General features: G+C 31.1%; 2 protein-coding genes across 5 annotated transcripts; one reads left to right on the plus strand and one right to left on the minus strand.

The window, feature by feature from the left end:
• Nucleotides 1-8,958: 8,958 nt before the first annotated feature.
• Nucleotides 8,959-12,984, plus strand: LOC116769124 (uncharacterized). Its single transcript, XM_032660149.2, has 5 exons — nt 8,959-9,154; nt 9,274-9,572; nt 9,975-10,133; nt 10,589-10,722; nt 12,752-12,984. The coding sequence occupies exons 1-5, from the start codon at nt 9,055-9,057 to the stop codon at nt 12,894-12,896; spliced, it is 837 nt and encodes a 278-aa protein (XP_032516040.2). The 5' UTR covers nt 8,959-9,054; the 3' UTR covers nt 12,897-12,984.
• Nucleotides 12,667-24,644, minus strand: LOC116769125 (uncharacterized). Of its 4 annotated transcripts, XM_061529031.1 has the most exons (33): nt 24,194-24,641; nt 23,888-24,109; nt 23,056-23,182; nt 22,746-22,986; nt 22,372-22,489; nt 22,050-22,304; nt 21,268-21,854; nt 21,030-21,184; nt 20,716-20,901; nt 20,523-20,646; nt 20,295-20,448; nt 19,880-20,103; nt 19,565-19,775; nt 19,290-19,486; nt 19,024-19,188; nt 18,720-18,926; nt 18,426-18,633; nt 18,154-18,340; nt 17,780-17,957; nt 17,467-17,688; nt 17,229-17,396; nt 16,855-16,953; nt 16,708-16,785; nt 16,537-16,640; nt 16,405-16,454; nt 16,138-16,336; nt 15,850-16,062; nt 15,627-15,768; nt 15,415-15,559; nt 14,803-14,981; nt 14,228-14,449; nt 13,589-13,672; nt 12,667-13,207 (listed from the first exon to the last, which is right to left on the minus strand). In XM_061529031.1, exons 1-33 carry the CDS (start codon nt 24,195-24,197, stop codon nt 13,046-13,048), a joined length of 5,817 nt encoding a protein of 1,938 aa, XP_061385015.1. In that variant the 5' UTR covers nt 24,198-24,641; the 3' UTR covers nt 12,667-13,045. The 4 variants fall into 4 exon arrangements, with proteins under 4 accessions (XP_061385015.1, XP_061384996.1, XP_061385002.1 ...); XM_061529012.1 differs by having other exon boundaries at nt 23,056-24,109; nt 24,194-24,644; XM_061529018.1 differs by lacking the exon at nt 19,024-19,188 and having other exon boundaries at nt 23,056-24,109; nt 24,194-24,639.
• Between the last annotated feature and the right edge of the window lie 1,692 nt (nt 24,645-26,336).

A 26,336-nucleotide genomic window follows, 5' to 3' on the forward strand; every position in this document is an offset into this window, starting at 1 on the left:
AGAATAATATTTTGTAAATAATGATAAAGACTTTTGCACTACACAAAGAAAACTGTTTGATTTGCAACATTTAAAAGAATTCAAGCTATCACAACCAGTATTGCAATTAAAACACTCGCGTAATTAGAAGCCACAGTCAATCAGTGACTGGATTGTGTGATCAGAGTTTCGTAGAAAAAACACTCATTTATATATCTATTCTAAAAACCTTTCAACTTAATCAAGTGTTGTAGTTTATTCTAAATGGTAATCATGAGTTCATTTGAGTTGCCCTCAAAGAAGCAAACCTATTAAGTAATAAATCACACCAGTCTCTTTCTGAATGGACATATTTTGCTTTATTTTTTATATAAAACAGAATTTTATGAAAACAAAATAATATCTAATTGCCAGGTAAACTAAAAGATCTTTTTTTTTTTTGCAAAGTTCATCATATTGTTGCATGCCAAAAAAAAATTTATTAAAGTAAACCCACAATGTTTGGACACTGAGTCAAAAAGTACACTGTGTTAAGAAAGTTTCGGCTTATAGTAAATTCCATAGTAATAATTAATTTAGTAATTCGAAAGTTTACTTGCACTCTAACTACTAAGTTTTAGTCTAGTTGTACCCCCAAACCACGGTATTCGGCCGCCGTGCTCAGAAATGTAATATTAACTTTAGAATTCATATAAAATCGTTGTCACATTCTTGTGAATATAATTTTTGAATTAATTTACGAACTTATAATTTATTATAAAAATGCAAGAAATTAACAGTACAATATAAAAATAATCTTCGTAATTATTTGTCTGTTAACTAATTTCAATCTTCTGGAATCCTATTCCTGACCCCTAAAAATAACAAAAAATATATATTAAGGAACTAGAACAATATTACTTAATACGGACCGCTTGAGGTGTCGTGGTTAAATGTCCTAATTAAAAGTCGAAAGTAAATTAATTAGAATACTCGGCTTCATATGAATATTTTATCGTTAACTATATATGAAATATATGCTACACGCTTTTTAATCACGACAAGATAAGAAGTTAAAGTTATGGAATTTAACTTGTGTGTTTATATGATATCTAGGTAATAATCTTGAAAACTCCGAAAAATCACTGCTAAGATATTTATAAGTAATTAATGTGATTGTTAAAATGCTCTATAAAAGCTTAATTAACATATTATTGAAGTGGCAGGAAATTGAAAAGATATTGTATTTTTCAAAAAAAAATGTTTAACTTGAATTGTAGGTTTGTATTAAAACCCATTAATTGGCAATTTTAGTGCCGCAGAAAATGTTCCTACTCACCTGAGTCGGAATCTTTTCTCAATTTTTGCCTGCTGTAACTCAATAATTTGTTGTGTAAGAAAAAATGACGTGGATGGCTATTTTTTTTTTTGTCTCCACGTAACCACTACCTAAAACAATGTCCGTGATGCCTAAGAGAAATTGATATTTATTTATTATTCGATGCAAATTTTTCTTTGTTAATTATTACTTATTTAATTAATTATTAAACAATATATTAGTGTTATTCAACAAATTCAGAAGTCGTTTCTATTTCATTCGACTTTTCAACCATATACGAATATATGTTCATGTATGATTCTAAGCATATTAATAAAGTAGTAGAAAACATTTACAAGAAACCTTTATAAAGCTGAACCTAGGGACTGAAAACAAAAGGAAGTAAAGGAATTATTTGTAGGCCCTTTGAACTGATTAAATTTATTTATATCATAAATGACAATGTTATGGATAATTATGACAACTCCCTACGGATTTAAATTAAGTTTCATAAGGTTGTAAAATATAATTTATTATTATGTTTCTATTTTAGTTCAGGGATTCTATATTATTAAGCGGTAACTAAAATTATATTTTGTGTTATTACAACTACCTGAAAGTAGTCAAATTGGATTTTTATATTAAAGCACAACAATCAATATAGATTCAAAGAGGAATAAGAGGTTTTAAACCAGAACAAAACAAAATAAAGCTGATTTTCTGATTTGTTGAACCACTTAATATGAGAAACGCGTAGAGCGGTTTAATTCAAAGCTGAGAGAAACTGACTCAGAATACACCTTCAAATTGCTCCATTAAAAGTTTCTGCTTCTACGGAAATTGTTAACGTTCGGTCTATCGAAAACTGAACAATGACAAGAGCGTGGTGGTTTTGTATCGAAGTGAATTTATTGAAACAACTACAAAAGGTATACACAATAAGCCGGATCAATATTTATAAAGTCTCTTGAATAATATTGTTATTAAAATTAAAATTTTTAATATAAAATAAACTATATAGAATGTTAAGAAGTTATCATAAAATATTATAATACATAATTTATCGTAAGCCTTGTCCATTTTAACATTGTCCAAATTTCTTAAAAAAATATATAAATTTTGATAGAAAGAAATATTATCCAAAAGCATAGTTTTTATATTATGACTGGAGTGACTCCTACAATTAGTATACATCTAAACTTTGTCTTGCCATAAATATTACTACAAGGATTTTTTTATTATAGGTAACATATACAGTATGTTTGTTTAATAAGATGATATAAAACCATCAAAAATATATCAAGCATATTCAATGTGGATTCCAAGATCTGCAATTCTGCCCTTAATAATAAAAGGCGAGTCATCAATAGCAAGAGCAAGCTTTACTGTCAAATACTGCTTATGAATCATAATCCAATGCATTAAGATCAAGACGAGATGATGGCCAGTCTTCAAACTAGTTTTGGTGAATCGACTGTCATGACCTGGCGCCGAGTCATGATAATAAGGCTTTTCTTCGTTACTGAACATGTTGTTGTTAAGTTTAATATTACTCAATCTTAAAAATTTTCTCATCAGTTAACAAAATTTATCTGTTACCTTTCTTTAAGTACCTTCTAAGCAATTGTTTTAATTTACCATCCTGTGCTTTTTTTTAATTATCAGTTAAGAGATAACCAGTGTCTCTCTTTGTGTTATCGTCTAAAATATGCAACACGGTTCTAGGTGCTATCTTCATTTCCTGAGATAAAATCTTTGGTTTCGGACAGGATTTCCTCAAATTTCTTACTTTACTTCTTTTAATAGTTTTTTCGTAAAAATTTTACGGCCTGGTCCTTATCCCAGAGGATATTTGTGTGTCGGCGTCCAGACCATCCATGAAATCTATGGAAAACTGAGATTTTTCTTTTCTTACATATAGACAACATTTCATTGAACCTGTCAATATTTGTACGAAAATATTATAACACAATTAACAATTTTATGAAAATAATAGAAAAATAACACGAATGTAATATTTTGTTTCTTCTTAATTATAACTGTTTTTGTGGCTAGAATATGTATAGTAGTATAGATTACTGGTGAACTGTATAATCTGAAAATTCTACGGCTTTTTTGATCAAAATACGGTGGGTTAAATATAAAGGTCAACGCATGTTCATTTCGTTTCTGTGTGATTTGCTCTAGAATGGATTTCGCAAATGCAAATACGGAATTGGATTTCAGTACTCGTTCTAGACTAAAATTGAAAAGAGTTAAATGGTAAATAAAGTTGTGGAGGTTCTCATTCACTTCCGTTTGAAAGTAGTGTGGAAATTTATTATGACAAGAGAAGGTGATAAGTTTTTCTCATTTATTATATAATTTAATCCATTGTATAATAGGTGTTGAAGTGGCCACAAAGGGAAGCTATTTGTATATTTATTAATCCTTTCTTTGGAACAAAGTAGAATTAACAGTGCAAAAATCGTTGTAACATAAAAGACGTAGTCAAATTGATAAATGACAATCTGTTTCAGATAAGCTACCTTAGGCGAATATTGAACAGTTAACGTTCTGGTCATGTTGCGTACGCAGGGAGCAGACGTCCCAATGCCACCATTGTGGTGACTGCCGCAACGATACGGTGCTGCATACATTGGCGGAGTGCTCAGCTTGGGCCGAGTAGCGCCGTTATTTGGTCCCGGCCGTAGGTACTGTGGGAAACCTATCGCTTCCGGCTTTTGTGTGTTCTATGGTAGGGAGCGAGTCAGGGTGGTGGTGTGCCGTCGCCACATTTGCGAGTCTGGGATACTCGCAAAGGAGGAGGCAGATAGGGAAAGAGAGGCTGCCTCCTTTCTCCCTTCTCGCAGCAGACGCATTGGGCGCCGTAGGGTGGCCGAATTCCGGACACCGCAGGGCGCGGCCTGTGGGCGGCAGATTCGGAGCATCTTGTCGTCCGCTAACAGCTGCAGGCTTCGAGGCCGCGGCGTGCACTCCGCGCACGCCTCATTGTTAAGTCATGTGACCAAGAGACGGCCGCAGAGTGGGTGATGGGGCTCACCTGACCATTTCGTACGTCAATACCTGCCGGGGGGAGTAGCGACGAATGCTTCGGCGATACCTGTCCCTCTGACAAACGTTTACATGAGGAACACGGGTTGGTTTTTCGTCAGTGAGAGTCTGACAGTCCGCTTCGCCCTTCCCCGAGGGCGACAGGACTCCATGAGGATTTTCCAATCCGACAACATAAAAAAGAAAAAAACTTAACGTTCTGGTTTTAATTGAAACACAAGTTTTTTTTCAATAAACGTCCACTTTATTTTGTTTTGAGCATTGTCTATTTCAGATGTAGAATTACTAAATTCCCTTTTTTGTTTAAATTACTATCGTGGTCTGGTTCAGGTGATGTAAAACGAGTTTTATACATTTAAATCTAACTAATATTTTTAGGATAAACTACGCGTGATTTATTTTTGTAAAAAACTACATACTCCCGACGTTTCGGTTACTTTTTAGCAACCGTAAGCACGGGCAGACGAGATGTTTTTACAAAAGTAAATCACGCGTAGTTTATCCGAAAAATATTAGTTTCATTTAGATGTAAAACGAAGTATATCTTTTGAATGAATGCTAATTGTGTTTCATTCTGATAACATTATTTCATTTGTCAATAAATGTCACCAATTATGTTGTTGGGTTTAGAATAAAAAAACGTATGTATTGCCACTCTTTTTATTTTTCCAGATAACATCCTTATTTTTAGATGTAATAGGTACAAGTGCGGGGTACCTTGATGTCAGGAGAGGTGGTGGTAGAAAACTGAGGATGGAATATAAAATATATCTACAGGTATCAGGAAACGGCAACACATCTCGTCAGCTGGTGATCACGGTGTCTGAAACCGAAACGTTGATAATATGTTGTTAAATAGAAAGACGAAACCTCTCAACATTCCATGGATTCGCCGTGCGCGTGCCGGGTCCATCGCATTGCAGGAGAGGAGCTTCAACAGTGCCTGGGATTTACGACCCAGGTGTGGTTTAAGGGGCCCTACCTTACCAAATTTGCAAAGAACCTACTAGGGCTTCGACGCACGTTCCAAGAATGAACTGATGTTAGTTCTTGGCAGACCCAAGCCTTTTAGCATATTGTAGAGAGATTTGGCTGTTATACCTCTCGCTCCTTCTTCTACCGAGTACAAATTTACGACGAACCTATGCTAGGTGAGTTCGTTAGTGAGCTCGCAATACTTGTTGACCTTATACAAACGTGTAGTATATCCGAAAAATATTAGTTTTATTTTAATGAATACTCTCGAAAATATTGGACCTCAGGATATCTACAGTTATTTAGTATTAAACCGTGTTTTATACTTACAACGTCTGAACTGGATTGACTTTCAAGCGGTCAGTTGATCGGTTATTCAAATTTTAAAAGTGCAAGGGGAAAGAGTTACTTAAAAGCCATAATGTCTATTTTTTTTGTAATTAATTTTCTGTTTAATAAGAATCACGTAATTACCTGTAGCTTGATGAGTTTATGTTATGGTTATCTTCATTTCCTATGCTTCTAATTTATTACAATGCACTATATCGATTTAACTTTTCTCCCATAGATAAGCTTTGTCTGAATTTGATATTATTTATAAAATACATGATATTCCTGTTGTCACTGGCACAGCAAATCACAACTGTATCAAAAGTGAGCGAATATCTGTAAAAGATATTTTTAAATTGCGGCATTTTATGAATCAAGAATTAAGATGATCGCGAAGATTATTGAGAATTTTTCGAACATCACGGACATACAATTATCCTCTTAAATAAGTCCAAGTTAGTGAATAAAACAAAACCAACTATAGAAAAGAAATAAAGTGATGCAAAAGATGCCTCTTGAGTTTTTATCGCAACTATGGAGTATTGCAGACAATAGAACAAAATTGAAGTCTTTATTGAAAAACGGTATGAATGCCATAGCCATAACTTAACCAACTTAACCAGCTGTCTAAATGGTATAGATCAAAATTTTGAAAATTGATTGAGTAGCCGCCAGTGAGCATTAAGCCACATATTAGCAGATGCGGCTGCTACCACTAATCATTACCTGAGATATAAAAGGGGTTTATTTTGATACAAATATGTCACACATTTTTAATATACATTAAGATTAAAGGTCAAGTAAAGGAACATGCTATAACCTTAGGGCAACGCTGACGTGACGTTGACGTGACGTTAATTTGCGTTCTATTGTGACTATACAGGTCTATTGTGAAAGAGCTGCCGAGGATTAAGCTTGCTTACTTGCTTACTTGTCGAGCAAGCAAGATCTGAAATCAATCTGTTAATAATGAAAGTATATATGGTAATAAAGGCATTTATAAAAGTAAAGAAAGTTAAAATAACAACATGTTTTGCTATACGTATGTCATCCGTAAACTTTACAGTGCTGTGGCCAGGGTCGAACCAGGTTGGATATGATTTCATAGATTATGATCACTTACAAATGTTTTAACAATTTAAAGACGTATTGTCTCAGAAATATTTTAATAAAGAAATTTGAATTTTTTGTCAAATTTCTGAGATTTGGGGGTTTGCTTTTTTATGAGTAGGTGACGTAATACTATGGGTGGTCTCTATACTTAGGAAAAATTCTCACGAAGTAATAGAATAATTAAGATTTAACTAATTAAAAGGGATGTCAAGAATGAGATTATATTACAGCTAATATTGTCATTATCAATAGAATTAGGGGGAACTGATAAAACGTTCATTAATTCAGTGGCGATTTTATAGAGAAACATTTAAATGCAATTATGATTTAATAGAGAAATAAGTCATTTCAGATGAGGAGAAATCTTTTGTAATTGTAACGATAAATAATAATTTTGCACATTTTTTTTAAACTTTAAAACCATGTATGCTCAGATTTTGTAGTTAATCAATTTTCTAACGTGTATAGGACTATTTATCTCATCTGCCATACCAGCAAAGTATTCTTACAAACTCTGAGAAGGCTACTAGAATCCTACGGCGGTAGATAAATACCTAAACAGCAGGCGGGGTTCATAAGAGGCGGAGATACAAGAGAGCAGATTTTAAACATACGATAGTTAATCGAGAAAGGCTGAGATCATAACGTGAATATAGCCATGTGTTTCATACACTACGCAAAATCTTTTCACTGCATTGATTGAGGGATTTGATGGGAGAAATGGGAATACCTCAACATGTAACCTTTCTTGTGCAGAATCTGTAACTGTGCTGTAAGTTAAGAGTGGGACTTAAAAATCAAGTCATGTCGCATCCATTCACCGTGCAGAGAGGAATCAGCCACAGCTGCATGCTGTCGCTGCAACTAATCAACCTTATCGGTGAGCATATCATTAGGCGCGTCTTGAATGGTTAAAAAGGAGGTATTCGTATCTGAGGATATCAGTTAAACAATATTCGATTCACATAGGGGCTAAGGAGTCAAAGCTGACTGAACTTCTTTCCCGAATTACGAAAATCAGCAGTGAATATCATCATCATGATCATCATCATCATCATCAGCCTATCGGAGCCCACTGCTGAGCAAAGGCCTCTTCTCACATGGAGAAGGTTAGAGCTTAATCACCACACTTGCTCAAGGTGGATTGGTAATTACAAACTTATAATCTGAAATTATAAGCCCAGGTTTCCTCAGAATGTTTTCCTTCACCGTCTGTCAGTGGTGTTTAAATATTCTTAGAAAGTACATGTGACTCGGATAAATCACATTAGTACTATCCGGGTTCCGAAGCCGCATCCTCATGCATGAGAGGCGGGTCTTTAACTTCAAGGCCACCACCACCTCCAAAGTAAATATAGGCTCCATATAAACAGGAGTAAAACAAGCTAATGTTCATTGATTGTAGCGGTATCATGAAGCGAACCAACCAGATGTTTGACCTGGACGTGTAGTTAGGAACACAGATCAGTGACAATGGTGATTGCGACCAAGAGTTTATCCGAAGATCACAGATGTCCAAAATGACGGTAAAGAGAGTTGAGAGGATTTGGAGAAACAGGGCCCTCAACCGCAAAACAAAGATCAAGCTAATGCAGACACTGTGGTAACTTTTATTAAAGAATACTGCTAAAAAAATTATGTGAAGTGTCACGAAAGAGTTTAATAAAATACTTAATTGCGTAATAAATACGTGCTTCATATTTTGAGAATATTTTTGAAGTAAGCATCCATTATTATAAAATAAGTATATAGTTGCAGTTTTTTCGAAACATGCCTGAATTTTTCAAAATAATAAAATATTAAAAGATGGAGTTTTGCAAGATTTAAATAACACAAGAATATTAAAATAAAGAACTGTACTAATTTGAAAATTTTAGAGAATTATATATATGTATATAAGCCTGTTAATTGTAGTATATTAATAATAATCAGTTATAATGCCTCTTCAACATAAAAGTGTTTACTTTTAATACGTGGAATGTAACTAAGTAATCAGGGATGGAGTTTAATTATCCTGTAAAATCATAGTCAAATTACAATGAAATCAAAGATAATTAACCGATGTAGGTCTTTAATAATTTAACGAAGGATATATGTTTATTATCTCTTAAATGAGATTATTACCCTTGAATCTAATACTAGTAAACATAGAATCAAACATTCAGACGTCAGACCTAAATAATTTGACATTTGACAATTTGTTTTTTTTTTAATTACCCAAATACTGACTTCTGAGCAACATCGGTATTTCATGCTTCATTAAGTTGGTGTAAATATACTTAATAACCGTATTAGAATTACTAAAAATGTTATACGGTAACTCACATAGATTTTTATTACGATCAATTGCAAGTCAAGGCGTGGTAACATTTGAAGATGGTATGAAGATATTTAAGTCTTTACCAGGTACTTCAATATGAGTATTTTTCCTTTCTTGAAAACTTAATTCGCGATCTTTATTTTTATTGAATTTCTTTAAAACATACAGCACAGGAAGAGGAATCATACTGTATCTTATTTTCCAGAATTTTCAACTTCTTCCTTAGAAAATGTCATAGAAGATATAAATAAATCTATAAGACCATTTGAGCAGACAATTAAAATTGTTATTGATGAGTTGACATTAGAAAGGAAACTAGTGTTCCTTTGCCTTGGGTATGATGATACGACCAAATTACAAAATATGTTTGCACCAAATAAGTTAGATTATTTTAGAATCTTAATGGAAGAAATCGTTACTACTGAAAACAGGGAAATAACAGAAATACAAGCACTCAATTTAGTTAGTAAAGTTAAACCAACTTTACATAAAACAGATGCTAAGGTAAATAAGATAGTTTAGAACCCTACTGCAATTATTATTTTTAAGTTAAAAACAAAACTTACCTAAATAAATATTAGATATAACTTTTAATTTCTGTATCTCTTTTTTTATATATAATATATAAATTTATATACTCTCCTAAACATTAATGTGTTATAAATAAATTATCATGGAATCTAAAGCGAATCTTGTAAAGAAAAGGTATTACGATAATGTTATTTTATACACTAGTTACAATTTTTAGCTTTGCATGCTAATATTAAGGTATGAAATAACATCACTTAAAATTGTATTTATACAATGATTTCAATTTAAATTTGATAATTTTTTTATAAGATTTATGAAAAACAAAAAACCACAAATTGTATAAAACAAAGACTGACTATTAGTTATATTTTTCAGGCGTTACTAAAAACCTGGTACAGAATGCATTATTTGGATTTAAATATAACAAATTATGCACTGGGTATACGAGCTATCCATGAGTTTGAGAGATACTTGAAAGACAATTTACCAGATTATGTTCAAAACTGTACAATATGCAAGCAAATGGTTTTTAGGGTATGTACGAAACATAACATGAATGCCAGACATTATATTTTCACAAACTTTCATTTTTTCAATTTAAAATGTAACACATATTGTAGATTAAAAACAATATTTGTTTGAAATTTAATGTGTGTTTATGATAATAATAATTTTGATAGTGTTTTTTTTTATTAATTGCGTGTTTTGGTATGAAAATTAAATTATTTGGCATTTATTTTTTTCTTAAAAAATGAATGTTTAATATAAAATTTCTCAAAATACAATTTTCAATATTAACTGTCACAATATAAGTCATAGTATATATGTATATTATGAGCGGTCCATATTCATTTACTTCCAAGTTGTCCTTCACTTTAATTAAATAGTAATTTTCATCGGATAATATTTATATATCACTTAATGTATACATGAATATCAATTAATATTATCTATAAATATGTATTAAGATATAAATTTTCCATTTCCAGGGCATTAATTGTCCAGCGTGTGATGAAACAATTCACACACGTTGTTTGAATGTATGTTTGGATAAAGTAAGGAAATGGCCGTGCTGCAGAGCTGAATACAGCGAGACTCATCTTAGCCGACTTAATAACTCAAGGTATGAAATTGTTTAAATAAAAGTAATATTTTCAGTTTAGCTATGTGTTTATTACTATTTTAAACTATATACTTCAGAAGTTACAGTTACTTTGCAGCAAGTGTGGTCACGGGCAGAGATGACAATTTTCATAATTTTCATTTTACACTCGAAAATATTAGTTTCATTTAAATGAATACTCGCGAAATTCTTATATATCGTACATATGAAAGTTCCTTAAAAAAATAACAAAATGAATAAAGATGTATTTTTTTATACTCGCAAAGATCAATACCAATGTTGAGCTTTAAATGGTAAAAAACTATTAAAGTTTACTATGTGCTGCTATTGCTAGAGCTATGACAATCCTTTTATAATGTAGTAACTTGCTTTGAGAATGTTCTTGGCAAAACTTCTCTACTCATTAGGACATCTAAAACTATTAAGATTTTTGTATGGGTTTACTTTATAACTACCACTGAACTATCTGCACAATAAGTTAACCATTAGTTATTAGTAGGTAGTCCTATAGAGAGTCCTTGCATAATATAATTCCCCCTTTGTTAGTAAGAAAGTAATAAAAAACTACCCCAAAGCAAAAAAAAGTTTTAAATGAAGAACTCATTTTTCTGATAAGATAGTTATAATTATAAAGACACCACTTTTAGAAGGTCCATAGGGAGCTAGTGTTTCTTCTATTAAATGCAGCTCTAACTACAGTGGTTACTGTGATAAAGCATTTAGTGGTCTTGATTATTCTTGAAGGTTAAGTAAACAGCCATACTTTGAGTATCCAAATTCCATTGTCTTAAATGATTTCAGGTCCTGCCATTATTTAATAATTATTTTGAGTGTTTTATCATATATTTATTCAATAGCTTGGTAACAAATCACTGAATTTTAAAGTTTTCATTAAATATGTTGAAGTTATTGAACCCAGAATGACTAGATAGATATTAATGGGCTGAGTAGTTTCATATTTCTTTTAATAGCCTAACCAACTGTTTGTGAAATATATATGTGTGTGTGTGTTTTTTTTTTTCATGTTTTGTCAATCAAGTCAATTTCTGTCATGTTTTGTCAATCTTTCGGTTTAGTTTTCACAGTACTTTAGTTTATTATTATACAGCTATCAAAGCTTTTGAAAGAAGTAGCATAGGAAGTTCCTAAAATATGGGCTTTATTAAGACAACATTAAATAATTTACCAAATTTAAGATTAAAGTTTTTTTTTTATATCCAACCTAAGTATCAGATAATTTTTGAATGCTAACTCATTCTGAACCACTCAAGGGTGTGTCACTTTTATTTTATGTGTCACTTTTATTAACATAACACAATTTTTTTAAACTTATGTACGAAGATAATATCAAAACTATTCAGCTTACCATAATATATGTGAAAAATATTTATTATACAAAAAATATATTTAAATATAATGAATTATGTATTTCATAAATTTAATTCTGTTTAATGGAATTTAAAAGTAACAGTCGGTTTTAAAAAATCTGGGAAGCAAATCTGTGTTATACTAACATATTAAATGATGCTTAAAAAAAGTATTGATTATTTTTATAATTCAATTTTTTTATTAATAATTTATTTATTGATAAAAAAATTGTGTATAATTTTTTGCTGGATATAAAAAAAACGTGTATTCTGTTTGCAAATTTTAGGTTTTTAATTATTTTTATTTTTAATTATTTTGTATAATAATATTATATATCGGTAAAAATCGTTATTAGTTAAGCTTCCTAATTATTAATAACATAAAATACGTTGACATTGGCAGGATATACCACGATTCCAGTGCCATTGTTTAAAAAAAATAACTGTTTTTTTTTCTTGAAATAAGTTTAAATCGACTGATCTCTAAACTAAGACTATATAATGTAGAAGCTTTACTCGTAACTGCATTTATTTCGTTCTATCTTATTTTTTATTTGCTGATCTGTTTTCATAGTAATTAATAATAATGTAGAATTAATATAGGAATAGTGATGTTTTTAGCTATAATGTAATAATTACGTACGTGTCTTTTTTCATTCCAGACTAACGCAGACCCAGTTATTACAAAGCCAAACCCAAGGGAATACTAGCGCAGAGCAAATGGATGTGTCGGAAATACTTAAGGATACTCAAGAATTGAATATATCAGCCCGAAGTAGAAAGCGTAAGCGAATACCAAGTGACTAATTTTGTAGTAGCTTACTATATTTTGGTTATAATCTGCTTATCCACACTGTTAGCTTATTGTAACTCAAATTATATGTTCTTATATTTATTTTTATATTGTTTTATTTGTTATTTTAACCATTATATTTATTTTATACATCACTATAATGTCATATCGCTAGATATACGTTCTCAACTTTGCGTCGTACTAATTTAGCTGATGACGGATAAAAATCAAGTAAATACTTCCACTCGTCCAGTTTCAAGTACACTATGTCGACGACGGTGCGCGCCCTGAATGAGAAATGGTGTGTCACACCGACAAAAAGACCCTGTAAATATTTTTTTTTAATTATATGAAAAAAATTTCATTATTATTTTTATTAAACTAGTTTTTATCTGTGACTTCGTGACTACAAATAATTCTCGTATCAATTATAGCACATGTCCTATTCTTGTGTGAAGGCTACATTACTGTTAAGTTTCGTCCGAATCCGTCAAATAGTTTTTTAATAGATGAACAACAAACGTCTGTGCATCGCCACAAACTTCCATATTTATAATAATACTAATACAGATAACAATATAATTCATTTTTGTTAATTTTCGGTTTGCTTTGTTTTTAGTGCGTATTGTTACCTTGACAATATCTCTAATGAGTTTTTGATTTTATTTGTAAGTGACACATATCATAGAAATGTTTTAAACGTAACCTGAGCTATTCCAAAGCTGTCCTCCGGTCCAAGAATGTCATACACAGACTCGGTCAAGTTCTGATGAACTGTCAACACTTCAACCTGTAGTAATTCATATATATATTCTTATCATCAGCAATAACATATACATGTCGTGTTATTGTATATATATATGTATATATATATATATACTTATACTTATACTTAACTAATGTCAAGACAAAAATAAATGAACGAAGCCAATTATACGTAAATGCTTGAATGCTTGAATTATAAATGAAACTAATATTATTCACATCTCGTCTGGCCGTGATCACGGTTGGTGCGAAGTGACCGAGACGTCTGGAGTATGTAGTTTTTAAATATAATAAAATAAGCGTAGTCATCCGAATAATATTAGTTTCATTTTAATTAATACTCGCGAAAGCCATTACTTGAATTATGATTAAAAAAAATAATACATAATGATATCATCAGGATGACTTATTCAAATACTTCTGTTAGGACACAATAGGCTATTTACGAAACGGACTGAACGGACGGACTGGACTCGTTTCCCGCTAGTGTTGTATTAAAAATTCTATATATAATTATATGAATTTTGTTACATTTATTTATGTATACTATTGTTTCAATCCGCGTCTTTCTATTATATACCTGTCCTCTATGTATGAAGTATATACACTGATCCGCGTCCCCGCACTGTACGATGTAATTGCCGGGGAAGAAAACGCAATGTTTCAACCACATAGCCAGCATCCGTTTGAAGTCATCGCTTGTTTTCTTGAATATCAACGATTCCCTTATATGACTGCCGTATACCGCTTGCATTACGTGACAGCGAAGTCGGAACGGCAGCCGGTATACTAGTTCCGGCATCTTAAAATTAACTTCATATTTAAAAACATATAGTTTTCTAGAAATTTCTGTTTGTGCAATTATGTTAAAACTTCAAAATTATGTTTAGTTACATCTGTAACACCTTATTTGTTAGCTTGATATGACAGACACAGATAGACGTTGTTATATATTGAATTGCGGATTGAATTAAATTAATTCCTTATCTATTTCATACGGCTACATTATGTAGCTTCCAGACAGGAGAAAGGAAAATAATGAACACATAGCTCGCATAACTAACAATATTATAAGACCTTATTACTAATGTACTATGAGAAATCTGTGTGCATTATACTTAATATATAATGTATATACGGTGTAAACTAAGTTACTTGTTTTCCCTGTTGTCGGTTCCACAGTTCCCTAACGTAGTCCCACATCTTGTTCATTTGATGCGCACTAAGATCTGTGTCCCTTAAGCCGTCCTTCAACTCGTTAATCGCGTAGTCGTATTCGATTCGAGATGACGAATGAGCGCTGATCATAGCGGACATTTCGGATATTAAGAGTCCTGAGTTCATAAAGCGGTTTTAAAAACTATCGATAATAATTTGTAATTGTTCGTGTTTTGTTAATGAAATACTTAACCCATTTGGTAAAAATGTTTGGTCGCTATAGTCTTGGAACAAAGAAAATAATCTTATTATAACTTCTGAAAATAGGCTCGATAGCGAATTTAAAATAAATAAATAATATATCGACAAATATTTGTAATTCAAGAATATTTTATGTGGATTTGTTTGGGTTAAACGCTATTTCTAATACTGTCATTTTCTCTTATTAAATGTTTTTTATCTTTGAGCATTTCCAAACAAGACAAATTATGTAAAGATTTTATAAACTTGTTAAAATTTAAATATCGACTTGAAATTTTAATTCCAATAGCTTAAATCATAGCTCTAATTGGAAAAATTGTCTAAAGAACTTAAATGTACGATACAAACCCGTACAAAATTTTATAACTAAAGTTATAAAAATTGTTTCGATAACTTCGAAATCATTTTGAGCCGTCACATCTCCAGATCCTGTTATTGTTAATAAGTTTATCATGTACCACAATGACGCTATATAAAGTGCAAAGAAATTATCCTGAAAAATTAACATAATATATTATTAAAATCTATTTGTAAATACAAAGTATGTATACGTATATTACCTCGGAGTAATTAACCCTCAAATTGAGATTCCCTTTTGTTATCCAATTGTCTGAAGTACATTGAACTGGTGTCAGACATGACATCTTAAAAAACAGGCAAGCATTTACATGCGAAAGCAGAGATGCCCATATTCCAATTGTTCTGATTAAATGAAAGACGAAATTAATGCTTTGAGATAATTTGTACATAATTTCATTTAAATATTTTATATAATTTTTTTACGTTAGCTTCAGAAATAAGTTCGATGAACCAATGTTAATTTTCCTATACTGTCGATATGTAAATAAATACGATATTCTGAATAGTTGTGGTGTTCTTAAATAGCAGAATAAAGCGAGCTGCATCGATGACGACAAGTTCATAGCAAAAGCTAAGTAACATATCGGCAAATTAGTTAGAAAGTCGCGTCTGCGCAGAAATGTTTTAGAGAAGTACCTGTAATAATTAAAATCCCTTGTTAGGTTTTGCTTATACATTCAATTCCATTCAAATAATAAACTCAGGGCTTACATTTTTCTCACTTTCTTTGGATTCAAAACATAATCTCCATATCTATTCATATATCCCGTGTGAACATCCAGAAACACTTTGTACAGAAATATCACATCAAAGACAACACAGATGTAGAAAAAGTACTCATTAGACAAGAAGGCCATTTGGTAGACCAGAATCATAAAATCAACGTATGCGAGAAGGATTATGAGATAATCTGCGAAGTTATTTGTTGCACATTATAAGTTTCATACTTTATGAAATTCAAAAAACTGCCATAAATACCTATAAATATGACCCATTTACAATCTGGTACGATGCTACTCTGGAACCATCTAAATGTATAAAAACGTACTAATTAAATTTCCTTTAAAAAAATTGGATCTCAAAATAAAAATTGATGATGCTTTTTTTTACTTATGAGGCTTCACTATTAGCCAAATGGCCGAAATATAATCAGAGTAACCGCCGGAAGCAATTGATCTCGATCCATGAGATTCAGCAATGCTCTTGTCAGGACTCTGAAACAATTATATAATCTTAAAATGTCCATTCGCATCGTGTATTTAAATCGGAATTTGAATTTACATCGAGATAAACATCTTGGTCTATTTCGTCTTCGTCTTCATTGTCATCAGCTTCATAAGTTAGAGGAAACGTTCTTATCTGAATATTGAAAAATATTTTAATTATACAACCAAATGTTCACCAATACATTCCACGGATAATACAAACTTCAGCACTGGATTGCTCTGACATTATTGTTGGCAAGACGTAATCCTTTGTTGTAGAATCAACACAATATTTAACTTTTCTTAATACAGCCGGAAAATACTAGAAAAGTAGAAATGTATAATATAATGAGATCTAAGACTATTATGTAGTTTTTTAAAACAATAAAATACGCGTAGTATAATCCGAAAAATATTAGTTTTATTATATGTATAATATATTATATATATAACAAAACTAATATATAATAGACTATAGTCTAAGATAAGGTGTAAAATTTGTTTGTTTATTTTTAGAAACATTATCCCAAGGTATATATACTATTAAAATAAATACTTTTGTCCATGACTGTACAAAAATTTAAGGATAAAACTTACTTTTAATAGAGTATAAAAGCTTGATCCCTCAATGACTAGCAAATCCGTATTTCTCGAAGCAACAACATTAGATATGGTTAGATATCTGGCAGCTCCACGGATGTTTCCAAAAATACCACCTGGCCCCATACAAGCCTCTACCTCATTAGTATTATTTATTATATCCACCTTAAAAGGTTTTGGATAATTTATGTTTGTCTCGTATAATTTTAATAGATTCTTACTGTAAGCGACTTACTTTACCACGATAAATTATGTACATGTCAGTTATGACCTCATTGGATCTCAGCATCATGTAACCTTTCTGAAGATAACGTTCTCTGAGGTTTTTAGCGAAAGCTCTAAAGAAAGAGTATTCCACGTCTTCAAATAACGGTATTTCTCTTAATGTTTTTTCGTACATGTATAAAACGGCATCTTCATTTAAGTTGGCATGTAGTTTTCCCAAAATTTTTTGATGCTTGATAAAAATAACAGGTTATTTCGCATAATTGGTAATATGATATCAGCAATTTTGTCTTTTAATACGAATTGCAACTCATTTATCTCACCGACCAACCGCCAGTTCTCTTCCATTGATATTTCCAATATTCGATAGCCGTTTTCTTTAGTAGATAAGGGACTTTTTCTCGATTTAAAAATAATTCTAAATGCTTAAGATTTTCTTGGAACGTTGTTACAACTTGGTCAGCCATTGCTTTTAAGGAAGCAATTTTTGAATAAACATATCTTTGAAATAATAAAAATTAATATTATATAACGTTAAGCCCATAATGAATTTTTCCAGTCTACTGATATTGTTTGTTCCATATGTTGCCACATTCACTTAATTACTTTGTTATTCGAGTCACATAGAGTGACAAAATATAGATATGAGAATTAATCATGTGTAACCAAATAGGGAGGAACAAGAAAATCAACTCACCCAAAAAACAACACTCCATGTATGTTTATACATATAGAGAGTATCATGTGGGAGGTGTTTTGAGCTGTGATATCACCGAATCCAGCGCCAGTAAAACTCGTAGATGCCCAATAATATGACAGAAGATATGCTTTAGATGGACTCAAATAGGCGTCTTTAAATATCTTTGTGCTATCTAACCAAGAACCTTAATAGACAAGTACATAAAAATCTTATGTATTTTAATAACCGGATATCATTTGTGTAGCAATAGGTATCTAATTTAATCGTACCAACTTTGCATATTATGTTTCCGCCCGAATTGTATTGCGTTTTTATATAGGGTCCATTCAGTACTGACAACTTATGCACCTTCCTGACAAAATCGTCTTCATCGTTAGCTGTGACGTATCTACATGTCATTGTTAATAATATTGACGTGTATAGGTTCAGGAAAAAAATTGTCAACAGAAAAAATTGCAGTACGCTCATAAAATAAGCCTGTAACAAAATACATGCCTAAATTAAAAGACATTTTTCTTAAAAATGAAGTATTTAAATAAATTATATTGAAAGCACTAAATTACCCTTTTTAAAGCATTTATGGATTCAGCCCAAAAAATTGCGTATAATTTATATATTTGTAAAACATTAGCCAACCGAATGATACAATGGTACATGTGTGGATTGAGGAAATGATCTCCTTTAGTGTGGTTTTCATTATGCCTGGGTACAAATAACTTCCATATCGCGTACCATGGAAAACAGGTAATAAAATCAACACCAAATGTTCGCTGAAATTAAAAAATGAGATACATTTGAAATACGCTAGATATTTTAAATATTATTTTAATTACCCTCTTTATAAGCCTGGATTAAAATAGACCTTACCCTGAGGTAATTTTTTGCCGTTAAATAGGGATGGTATATCAGTTGGTTTTTGGAACCATAAAAAGCAACGTGCATCATTAAATACAAGTCAATATAACAAATTGCTTCACATGTTACTATAATTATGTTAAATCTATCATAAGTTGGGGCCATTGCAACTGTGATCTAAAGAGGTTCAAAAAGTCATCACTTAGAATAGTAGGTAAATGTATTGAACGGTATTTTACAAATATTTTATTGTGTCTTATATTAAAAAAAATACTTACGGGAATTACTAAACTTAAAATATAGGATGCGCATACTCTAAGAACAGCCCAGATTCTGAGGAACAGGCCGTCGGGCTTAATAACGATAGGCATTAACAAGTATGGCGATATTTTGTTTAAAACTTTGAAGTTCCTATATGATTTCAAATAACTCTCATTTTTATTTCTATAGTGATCCAACACATTTATAAATGAATCTGTTTGAAATTATATAATTTTTTTTTAATATATCTTCATATTACAGTTATCACCTGTTCGAATACATTTTTAATTACCATTAAAAAGATTTTGCACAATACTTGTTATGTGTTTTTTATGAGGACCCACTAAAAGGTTATAGTGTTTTAAATAAGCATTGGCGTTCTGTGACTTTGCATGTTGTTCAATTTTTTTTAATTCTTCACTAGAAAATAGACCTTCATGTTCTCTCATATCCGGAAAGAGATTTAAAGCGGACGTGTACGCAAAATGACTGATGCTTATCAACTGTAAACATGTATCAATAAACATGTTTTAATTATATATTTTGACTTAGGGTACACGTTGATTCCACTAGCATTTACTACGTACCAGACTAAATTAACACTTACTTTGCAATGTGTCAAAGTAATTACAGTACTGACAGCCGGCACGCCATATAACAACACTAATAATCCCAGATGGTTCCCGGGGCCAATGACTCGTTCCTTCTTGGTGTCTCGCATCTCTCTACATGTCACCAAACAGTAACCGCTCTCAATAATATACAGCTCTCGTGTAACAGTTCCGCCATAATAAACAATCTCACCCGGTGGTAAAATAATGTCACGTGCCACTGAAAGTTTTAGTTTGATATTATGATCCAAGGAACAAGAGAAAATATAACCTTATGAATTTAGTTGAAACTAGTTGTAATTAGCTTTGCAGATAACTATTGACACAACTGGGTCAAGCGTGTATAATGTGTTGGTCGTTATAATTAGGTACACATTGTTCCATATCGTATTCTCATTCACAAATACATACTTTCTGTAAGTGTGTGAATGTAAGCTTTATTTTTCACTTGGAAGAACTTTATTGAAGTCAGTGTTTTAAATCTCGCTTGATGTAGCACTTTTTTTCGCAGTTCTGTAGGTATAACCGTCTTTTCAAGCCAATTTTCGCCTGTAAGTTCCACTCCCTAATCAAATTAAGAAAAAGGGCTGTATTATTAATAAAAACATATTAAAGTCTATCATTATGTGTAAATATTACCGAATTATATTGCCATTGCAATTCGTAAAAAGACATTATCCTGGACTTTATTGCTGGGTGCATATTATTTTCTTTCATAAATTTATCGATTGTGATTATAACTTCTAAAAAGGCCGTTTTTGTTCTAAAAACAATAAGCATTATACTTAACGTATTTAAGTCATAAAATTAATTGGAATTAATTTTAACGTACCTAGACCAATGAGTTACTAAAGCGGAAAATTCAGACACGCAATATCCAGTTAATAATACACCGTATAAGCTAAGAAATGCTATGAAACCCATATCGAATTGGTCTCCGGGATAAAAATCACCATAACCAACGGATAATAGCGTTGTGGTCGCGAAGTAAACTGATGTCAATATTGGATATTTCGTTCTGGAAGGCCAAAAATATATGTTTATGGATAAAAAATTAAGTATGCATACCTACACAACCCTGAAATAGGTTAATCACTTTGATATTGATTATATTAGTATAGTTTTTTATTATTTTACAATACATACTTGCTGGCCGACACATCGCTTTTCTGATTTTCCCAAGTCATAGCCCTAGCAAACCACGATTCTTGAGAGCATCTATTCAAGAAACATGATTCCATATATAATATAGTGCCGGACCAGTAACATATAAATCCAATATAAATACAGTACTTTGCTATCTAAAATAAAATAATATACGAAAGTCATATACCCTTCAATTTTTAAACATATAGGAACAGAAGATATTATTAAAAGTATTTACTTTAACGAGAATCGAATTTGAAAGTAATTTCTTTTCCAAATTCTCAAAAAAGTTTGACAGTCTCCACACTAAGCAAAGTTTTGTTCCCTTGCAAAGATAAAAAAGGTGATTCCCATAATTATCTAGATACGTAGCGTTACAATGTATGGTCACAATGTACTCAAATGGTATTATAGACAGAGCATCCAAGTAAAATCCTAATGTATTCATGCGGTAATTCAATATTCCGGATACGGTTTTTATATACTTCTTTTTAGTTTTCACAGCCGTAACTATTGATATAAACATATTCAAGACTAGAGATATCGTTATTACTATCTCTGCATAAAAGAAAACACCACCGGGGAATTTTCTTTCAAATCCAATAAAATAGGGGTACAAAAGACACACATAGAATACAATGCTAAGCATATACAGTTCCCAATATTTAACAAGGTGACACTCTGTTTCCAAAATCCATGGAAATTTTGGATTCAAACAGGTAAATACAGTCATCTTCTTTTTGACATGTTCGGATAAGATGTATAAATCTAAACAGTGTTCATCCAGTTCATCGTCGTGAGAAGAATATTCAATGTCCGTAATTCCTTTAACAAAAACCTTTTTTGTAAATAATTGTTTTCAAATTTCTACAAATATTTTCAAATAGCTGCTAACAACAAATACATCTTAATTCTTATAAGGCCAATGTTATCTGGCCTTGTTACAAATTTATTTTTTATCTCATTTTAATGAATTGTTATTTAATTATACTAAAGTCATAAATTTGTCTCTCTGTGTACCTTGTAAATATCGTAATCTGTTTTTGAGACATTTAATGCTGCTTTTCTTGCGGTGTATCGAAGCGTAAATATTTAATGACAAAGGAGCGTTACGGTCCTGTTTTTGTTTTCTTTTTAAAGCTCTTAATATTCTTTCCTGAATTTCGTTTCTAATTGAAGCAACAATATCTGGATACGTTAACATCAGCTTTATAAAATCTGTTTTGTTGAGAACTTGACATTCAACATAAGTTGCAGCTTTGACGGTACACCTTGCTGTGAAAGTTTTACCCTTAAGGAATTCATATTTCTCAAAAAATCTACATTTTAATGTCAAACTTACCTGGTATATTGTAGACTAAAGAGATTTCACCAAAGCATGTCCCTTTTCTAAAAGATATCATTGGGCTTTCATCATCCTCATCTGACAACAACTCCAATACCCCAGTGGTTATACAGATCTGAATTATTTAAATATAAATATAATTACTGATTTTTTAAAACTAATTCTTCAAAGCTACTTAAAATTATAACAAGGCAAAATGTTATAGATTTCTAATAAGGATTACTTGTTAAAAATCTTAATTCCATGACGAATAAAAATATATAAAATTGAATGCTATTTTTATTTACATTTAATGAAATCGCTAAGAACAGTTTCATTAAAACAATCCAAGGATATATGTAAATATTGACACTGCAAAAACATAGGTTTACCATAACAGTCTTGTTTTGATTATGATTATAAACAATGTCGCCGGGTAAATAAAACTGGTGACTCATTGTAACAGACAGTCTTCTAAGGAATGCTTCCGGAAGTTTTCTGAATAGTAAAGAACTGTAGAGAGGTATTGCATTAAGGTCGTAAAACATTTCCATTTGTAGTGGCGCAGGTAAAAGTTTTATTAGTTTAGGTTTGAAGACCCCAGATTTTTGATACCATAGGTCTTCATAGTACCTAAAAAAAATTAAGGTTGAATATTTGGCAAAAATACTTATTATTAGTGTTATTTTGTTGGGCACTAACCTAATAATATGTTTTGTAGTTTCGTTGTCCATTTTAATAAGTTTCAAATGATTTTGTATTTTCTTCAACTGTTGGACATACCTAGCTCGTCTTGTTGTTATAGTTATGAAAAGAGATGTTAATGAGCCTACAAAAACTACTGTAGTCAATAAAAATCCTAAAAGGATGGCAATAGCAGCAATTATTCTTTCATAAGTTGTTATTGGATATATATCTCCAAATGCATTCGTTGTAAAAAACATAACTGACCAATAAGCACCAACTAAATACCAATCAAAAATCGTTTCTGTCGGAAAATTTGAAGCAGCAATAGACCATGACGAACGTATGCGATGAATATCAAAATGTTTATAGGCAAATAAATACCAAATGCAGGTCCAAGTATGCACTGACAGCAATAATAATATTAGATATTGAGCCAAAAAAGTCGTCCATTGATTTGTACCAGCTTCAGAGGATTTATTATAGGAATATTCAATTATTCGATAAACCCGTGCAGTGGCTATTAAAGGGGATATCGCATAAATATTAAATGTCGTTTTATCTTCACGGTTGATCAAATACATGAAGCAATATGGCATTGCAAGTACAACATCAAGAATCACACGTTTCATATCTGGTTCCATTAAGTTAAGCGTCTTGCGCCACTTTTCGAAGAATTTTAAACCAACAACGACCGCTACATCAAGCGTAAATGTTATATTCAGTAAAAATATAGACAATATCAGCCAGGACGATCGTTTGCTTGGTTCGATGAAGGTGTAGAGACACGACTCTAATAAGTATTCAAGCAAAATTGCTATTAATATAGAAAGATTCCAAATAGGATTACAATAAATTAGAAGAACATAGCGAAGTTTGTTGTTAGAGAAATCAGTTCGGTGTTCCTGCAATACAGCATAAGTCTTCTGACGCTTATTCTCATCAACTTCTACGATTATGTTCTGCTCATCATTAAAATGTCCAATGGATATTGCTTTTAAAAATTCATCACTTCTATCTCTCCCACGTCTGTACTTATAAATGTTTAAACTACTTTCATCATCATCTTCCTCTAAAAATAAATTAGAATATTGATTTTTATTACATATTTAATTATTTAATGTTATATAATATGCTCTACATTAAAAGGACTTACCCATGTTACCTAAAATGAATAATGTCTACACATATAACGTAATAAAAGCAACAATTGGAATAAATCAAATCAAGTGGGCGGCTATAAACGATTTCGTTACATGAACTAGTTGGTTTCGTGAGAAAAACATATAAAAACCTACACTCTTAGTATGTAAACGTTAAAACTCTCACTTTGTAATCAAATGCATATAACAAGATTATTTGTCAGATCAAGTTCCGATTTCTTTACCAAAGATGTTTGTACCTAATGTTTTTGCAGTCGCCCCAATGACGTAATGTTTTCCACATTTGATTCGTAGGTAGAATGCCGGATATGTAAGCCTAAGACGCAAAATGTGCACACGGCTCTTCAACCCACATTAAAAAGCACAACCATGCTTTCAGATTTGACGGTTTCCAATTTCGAATAATAGCCTTGATCTAGTGGACATTAATAAAAAAAAAATCCAGTATATGTAGGAAAGGAATGTAAGCTTGCATATATACAAAAAATTGTATATACAAATAATTTTAGGTTATAATAACGGCAGATATAATTTAAAAGATAGTTAAAATTTTTGGAAACCAATTTCAAGTATATAAAACTGAACGCTATCGACTAACGTTTATCGGTGAAAGTATAATTTGCGCAGCAAATCGATCTGCGTTAGTACTGATCAGGACATAAGCGGCGCTACTTTATTACCATCTTTGTGTAATCGGGTTCTAACGTTTGGATAATTCTACTTAAAACGACCTTCCAAAGGTGGTTGGAGGCTAAGTAATGATATAGCGTTTATGGCAATACTGCACGTATACTGGTGAAAATGTTGTCATAAACAGTTTAAATCGATTGGTTTATTTCGTTATTTATGTGTTAATGTATATGATCTTTACAAAAAATTGCCGTTAGCTTTCATTCATTAAATAATTTATTAATGATATATAATATTTTCTTGTTTAACATTTTTATACGTCTCATAAATGTAATAAATTAATTTTGTTAAAAACATAACTGTTTTGAGGTTTAAATTTAAATTCAATTAGGCTTTCCCAATTACGTTATTCCTAGTCAATAGTTTAATGTTTGTTTTTATTTACGATAATCATAATACGTTTTTCTATATATGTGTACATTATTAAATATTTACGTGATTGTCAAGATTTTATTGACGTCTAGAAATTTTGAGTATGAAAGAGAAAAAATCATTACGCATCTACACACAATATACTAGTTCAATACGTATCTACACTTCCATATTTATTATTCTAGTAAAATTATGCTTATATTATGAACAAAACATAAAAACACGGAGTTTATCAGATGTTGGCTCATTTCATATTTTTATTAAGACTTACAGATAGTATACACTATGCAGCATTTTATATACCTACTTTAAACGGAAACTAAAAATAATCAAGTTCTTTTATCGTTATGCAGACCAGACTAATTCAGTCAAACATTTTAATATTGAATTTTTTAATAGCATAGCAATAAGACAAAATTTTACTTTAAGAAAATTGAAGAAAGTCCTCTCGTTGGGTAACAACCAGAGGAAGACCTCTAAGCACTTGGTGGGTGAAAGTCTAGACATGAAAACGCTAAGCCTCAAAGTAAAAGGCAATAAAATGAATTGGATAATTTTATATGTACATAAATATATAATATTACATTTTTTTTTTTGAATAGCTAACATTATCTATAATTTTTGTCTCCTCAGAATGTAGGCATACGTACCTTAGTAATTTAAATACAATTTAGTAAATGTCGTCTTTTACCTTATTACTGCAGATTAACCCTATGCATTATGTGATATTCTGTAATTTATTTTACAAATATTAAATAAAGATTTACTTGATCAATGTAGAAAAAAAAGGAATATATTAAAGTAGGCAACTACTTGTATTCCACGTATGAAAAAGCCCAAGGTTTTATGCAATGAGTAATTTTATAGCGTGTGTAATGAAATATCTATTTTGATTATGTATTAAGTGGTTCGGTCTCTATTTTCATTAATATATGAATATTTAGTATAAGTAAATACCTACTTAATATTGTTTTATTCCCACAATAATCTGTTAAAATACTGTATAATATTATCAACATACTATAATATAAGTAAGTGGTTTATATCGTGATATTTTAATGAAGGTATACAAGA

Source organism: Danaus plexippus, chromosome 5, assembly GCF_018135715.1.
Source record: "Danaus plexippus chromosome 5, MEX_DaPlex, whole genome shotgun sequence".
NCBI lineage: Eukaryota > Metazoa > Arthropoda > Insecta > Lepidoptera > Nymphalidae > Danaus > Danaus plexippus.

Excerpts from the sequence above, each read along its gene's own strand:
- LOC116769125 (XM_061529012.1), bottom strand. Across the intron at positions 16,063-16,137 it reads CCAAAGAAAGTGAGAAAAAT|GTACTTCTCTAAAACATTTC; the intron begins GTAAGCCCTGAG and ends TAATTATTACAG. Across the intron at positions 15,560-15,626 it reads TGAGGGTTAATTACTCCGAG|GATAATTTCTTTGCACTTTA; the intron begins GTAATATACGTA and ends TTAATTTTTCAG.
- LOC116769124 (XM_032660149.2), top strand. The coding sequence starts at position 9,055 with ATGTTATACGGTAACTCACATAGATTTTTATTACGATCAATTGCAAGT. Across the intron at positions 10,134-10,588 it reads GCAAGCAAATGGTTTTTAGG|GGCATTAATTGTCCAGCGTG; the intron begins GTATGTACGAAA and ends TTCCATTTCCAG. Across the intron at positions 10,723-12,751 it reads AGCCGACTTAATAACTCAAG|ACTAACGCAGACCCAGTTAT; the intron begins GTATGAAATTGT and ends TTTTCATTCCAG.